Here is a 5,000-nt window from a genome sequence, read left to right on the forward strand (position 1 = left end):
CTATAGCAGGGATCCTCAAATCTGGCCCACGAGATCCACTTTCCTGCAGAGTTTAGCTCTAACCCTAATCAAACACACCTGAGCATGCTAATCAATGTCTTCAGGATCATCAGAAAATCACAGGTAGGTGAGTTTGATCAGGGTTGGAGCTAAACTCTGCAGCGCATTGGCCCTCCAGGGCAAGATTTAAGAAACCCTGGCCTATACCATAATACAAAATTAAAAACATAATACATCAGTGTGAATAGAGCCAAATTAGCTTGCTGCGGCCACAGCCTTTTGACTGTACCCAATGCCTCTTTTTTCAAGCAAAATGGAACAACAGTGCACAGAAAGAACGGATGCAAAGACTCTAAAAACATAAAGGGATTCCTTGCGAAATTCATGAGTAACATTAGTAAAGGCGGAATTGGCAGTTGTACTCAGTGTAAAGATGCTTAGTTTGGCATCTAGCCTGGAGTTGGCATAAGTGGGAACATTTGAAATCCTTATTTGTTTCAACCGACTTTTTTCTTATTTTGGAAAAGTGCCATGTTTATAGTCCTTGCATTTGTCAGAGAACTTTTCTGCATCATCCTGCAGTGCGAGGGAGTTATTTTGATTGTCAGGAAAAAGAAGGGGTGGTAAAGCTGCTTTGACAGTGTATAAAGAACAGTAGTCTAGCCACGTGAGACATGACAAAGATCCTTTTAAGGGTTGTCCTATCTGGTATAAACAGAACTGTGCCTGGGTCCATTAAGACTTGTTGTTATTAGCATGTATTGTTTTCTTAGAAAAGATATATTGGAGTATTATGCACTATTTTAGACCGTAAATATGAATACAACACCAATTACCTTACACTGCTGGATAGACACTTAATAGGGCTGTTCACACTTGTAAAAAATTATGCCCGGGCCATTTTAAACCCTGGGAAAACTGACTCCCAGGTTATTGTGTTTCATATTTCACACTACTCACACTTAACCTGGGGTTGAAAATGAATCCTGAGTATTCATAATCTGACATTTGACACTATATATTTCTAAAACACGGTCTACTATATATTGCTAAACCGCTTCAAATTACATGTGTGAAATGTTCATCTACCCAGGTTTAAAAGCAGAGTTTACAACAAAAATAACCCAGGATTAAGCACAGTGTGAAAAGCTTTAAAGTTTAGTGTGTCCAAATCCATAAATGAACAGAGAACTGGCTACATACTAATTATCAGATTATTGTTTCCTAGAAAACTAATTATGGCCCAAGAATGAATCATACAATCTGATAAGGCTCTGAGATGTTTGGCAGTGGTTCTTCTGTACATGGACCCAACCATACTTACCATCCTCGCCGTATTGGTCATAGATGACTCTCTTCTTTGGGTCACTCAGAACCTCATAAGCCTCTGCTATCTCTTTAAACTTCTCTTCAGCATTGGGATCCTTGTTTTTGTCTGGATGGAACTTTAGGGCCATCCTTCTGTAGGCCTTTTTGATTTCATCTTCATTAGAGCCTGAAGTTATGCCAAGGATCTTATAGTAATCCTTCCCCATGGCTTTGATTTACAGATAGAGTCCTTCCAGAACGACCAAACTTTCTACAAAACAACGATGAAAACAAGCAAGGTAAATAATAAAGTAATAAAAATGCATTCAGGTTATATTGAATTTATTTATTTATTTTGTTATGTCAAAATAAAAAATAATTTTAATTCCAGAGACGAGTCCGGAAGCGATTGTTTGTGTGTATGTGTTGGTGTTTTTTTTTATTTTTTTTTTATTGTTTGTGTTTCTCCTGCTCCTTGTACGCGGGTGGGTTTCTCACGCGAAAGTGTGAAATGTAAAACCAGAAGTGGATCTACAGCCGAATGATTACAAAACGCTCTGAACTCAATGGAACTCTGTCGCTCCACTCCACTTGTGTGCTTTATTCCACTCCGAAATTCTATCTGTGCGTTGACGCTTTGAAGCTTGACGTTTTGCTTGTCTCCTCTTCTTTTGGAACTATTTTTATCGACGGTCGGGGCAGAAATATGCAAATTAATTGGCCAATTTGTGTTTTAAACGTAAATTACTTGATGATAATTCCTTATTTATTTATCTGTTAAGTAAACTTCTGCTCTTGTAATATTACTTGTGCCTAGAGCTTCTGCTGCAATAAGTGCTCACGATATTCTTATGAGAGATGCAGTAGACAAAAATAAAACACCGCGATATTCTACAATTATCTCATAGTGGCCAAGAAAGATTTCAGTGTATCACAGCATCGATAACAACATGTATTTGAAATGAAATTGTATGGATAGCGCTGAGAACAGATCCTGATCATCTGAGCGCGTCGTTTGGCGGCACTGCAGACCGCTCGAGAAACACTAACAAAGATTTGATGTTCAGCATATTATACAGAGCAGTTTCCACTTACACACAAACAAACATGAATTTAAAAGAATGTAATTTTGCATACAGGCTCATTGTATCTCTTTTCCGTTTGACTAAAAACGGCTCTGTTTAAAATACACGCAACACCATACACTGTATTCGACAAGAACACGACGAGGTTCACTAAAGCTCACCAGTTATATCTGCAGAACAATGATGTCGGTTTGCCGCATCCGACAGGAAATCCTCATCGCTAAATCAAACCCTCTAAGGTCTCCCGGTATTCCTCTCCGGTATTTAATGATGTCATGGTGACCACCAATGAAAAAATAACGGACGACTGGTCACTGAGTGATATCTGACTGACGTCAGTTAGACAAGCCTGACCTCTTTATGTATTCTTGGCATAAAAACAGATTTTTGGATTATCCGCGTCTGCACCAGCATGCAGCTATAAAGGTATAGGCTCTCTGCAGAATGTGCACACCAGGGTGCGATTAAACATCGTCCTTAAATTAGACGCAAGCAGAGATGAAATCAAGACCGGCTGTGTCTCAAAATCTTCTGAGCTGTCTAAGCAGCAGGCAGCGAGGATTTGTGAAACACGCACTTTTTTAAAAGTAAAGATTACCATAAAAATTCAAAAGCCTGATGCTGATTACAGTCCATGATCTGCTATTAGGATATATTAAGTTATCGTATCAATATAAATCATTACTATTAATTGTAAATCGACACCGTTTTTTTTATAATTCTCGGTGGGCTACTCAAGTTGTCAAATTCCGTTGAGACTAACGCTTTTAAAAACAGACTATAGCCTCTAAAATCTCACAGTGAAATCTTACAGTAAAGGATAAAGACTGTCAATCGGATGCACACGTGTGTTCCAGTTGTATTTTTGAAGGTATACAAAATTGAAAACAGAGCTTACCGTATCAAAGTATCCTTTAGCTGTCTGCCGGTTAGAGCCGCATGACATTCTACTCCATTCCGTTAACCACGCCCCTAATTTACATATGACCCACCCTGTACACTCCACAAGTAAATCACTCCAGTCCAAAACGCCGGACCACCTCCAAAATCATAACTGACTTGGGGTGCATTTTAGGTATCTGACCAAATGCATGTGCTTACAATAAAAAAAAATATATTAGAGTAAGTAGTCTATTTTTGTGTGTATACAAACATACACGTATACAAATATATTTTATATACAAATATTACACAAATATATTTTATATTATTGTGTGTGTTAGTGAGTGTGCTTTTAACCTGGAGAAACATTGTGTATGTGACAAATGAAAACTTTGATTTTGAGAAAGGTCACATAGCCTAATGGAGCATCAGTGATTTCTATTGCTTATGCCCCTCTTCATTTCCCAGGATGTGCTCTTCACTCGTACAGAACCCAGGCAGTCATGTTTGAAGGACTAAGTGGGATCGATACAGCTGTCTGGCCCTGGATCAGGCTTTACATTAACACGGCAGGGGACAAACTCTCCACTGATGTCTGGAATCTTACTCCTCTAAGGTCACTCCACAGTCTAAACGAATTTCTACATTCAGCCTGCTTTGTGTACAGACTCTATTGAGGAAGGCTATTATATACGTCAACATCTAAGACACCACTGGATTTTACACTGATCAGTTTAAATCTATTAGCTGCTTATTTGACAGTTTCTGGATGTTTTTAAAACTAGATATTTAAGTCAGTCCATGTGCTCTAAGAATTGGGCATAGATTTGTACTTTATGTGATGTAACCACCTTATGAAGTGGTTAGAGAATTTATATTATTTAGTTATTTTTAAAAAATGGCAGGTGGGTAAATGATGACAGAATTTTCATATTTTTTGGATGAACTATTATTTGAATATTTTATTATTAGACATATTTCTAAGGAGGGAGTTTTGAATCATAATTTGTGATTTTTGGGTAGTTCTCATTATCTATAAAAATAATAAATGTTAAAGTTTAAATATAATAATAAGTCAGTCTTTTTAATATCTGAACAGCAAAAACATTATCTATATGTAAAACATACTGTATGTAAAATATGTTTGAATGAATCGATTATGTAAACAGACATATAAAATGATATATGGTTATATTTACTAATAACTATATAATAGTATAGGCTACTTTTCCCTCAACATTTTTTTTTTTTTTGGATAACAAACCTGGTCTATTAAGATGCAGATGAGTCATACTAAATCCAGCGTCATGCTGTATCCCATTTATTAGTTTATTCGAGGCAAATGTCATTACAAAATCCTCATGTCTTTCTTGTTAGCTCACATCTTTAAATAGACAGAAATGAAGAGCAGGCTGAAAGAGGTGGACTGATGGGAATAAGTGCACCTGAATCATCACTGCACTTGAGTGTGGAGGAGAAATGTAAATGATTGAGTGACTCAGAACCTCCCACAGGCGACAACTTAAGTGCAGTGACTTAACAGTCATTTAACCCCTTATGTGCAGTATGAGAAGATGGCTCTGAGTTAAATACTTGTTTTTATTATTATTATTATTTGATTGCAAGTTGTAATGGCAGATAAGGATTCAACACAGGTGAAGTTCACTCGTCACGAGAAAGTTTTCTGTCATGGAAGACCCGGTCAGTCCAGGACTCCCCTAAAGG

The 5,000-nt window shown here is 37.3% G+C and overlaps 1 protein-coding gene across 3 annotated transcripts in view; it reads right to left on the reverse strand.

Moving 5' to 3' along the window:
* Positions 1 to 3,364, reverse strand: part of dnajb5 (DnaJ heat shock protein family (Hsp40) member B5) — a 22,857-nt gene extending 19,493 nt beyond the window's left edge. For 2 of the 3 annotated variants that reach the window (XM_016561116.1, XM_016561118.1), the window contains exons 1-2: positions 3,292 to 3,364; positions 1,325 to 1,579 (exon numbers count right to left, since the gene is read on the reverse strand). In XM_016561116.1, the coding sequence (XP_016416602.1) occupies positions 1,325 to 1,535 (211 nt within the window). In that variant the 5' untranslated portion in view covers positions 1,536 to 1,579; positions 3,292 to 3,364. Of the gene's footprint in view, positions 1 to 1,324; positions 1,580 to 2,554; positions 2,669 to 3,291 lie in introns of those variants that run through there. The other variant, XM_016561117.1, reaches the window with a different exon arrangement.
* Positions 3,365 to 5,000: the final 1,636 nt, after the last annotated feature.

Source organism: Sinocyclocheilus rhinocerous, unplaced genomic scaffold (genome assembly GCF_001515625.1).
Source record: "Sinocyclocheilus rhinocerous isolate Xijiao unplaced genomic scaffold, SAMN03320098_v1.1 scaffold468, whole genome shotgun sequence".
NCBI classification, from domain to species: domain Eukaryota; kingdom Metazoa; phylum Chordata; class Actinopteri; order Cypriniformes; family Cyprinidae; genus Sinocyclocheilus; species Sinocyclocheilus rhinocerous.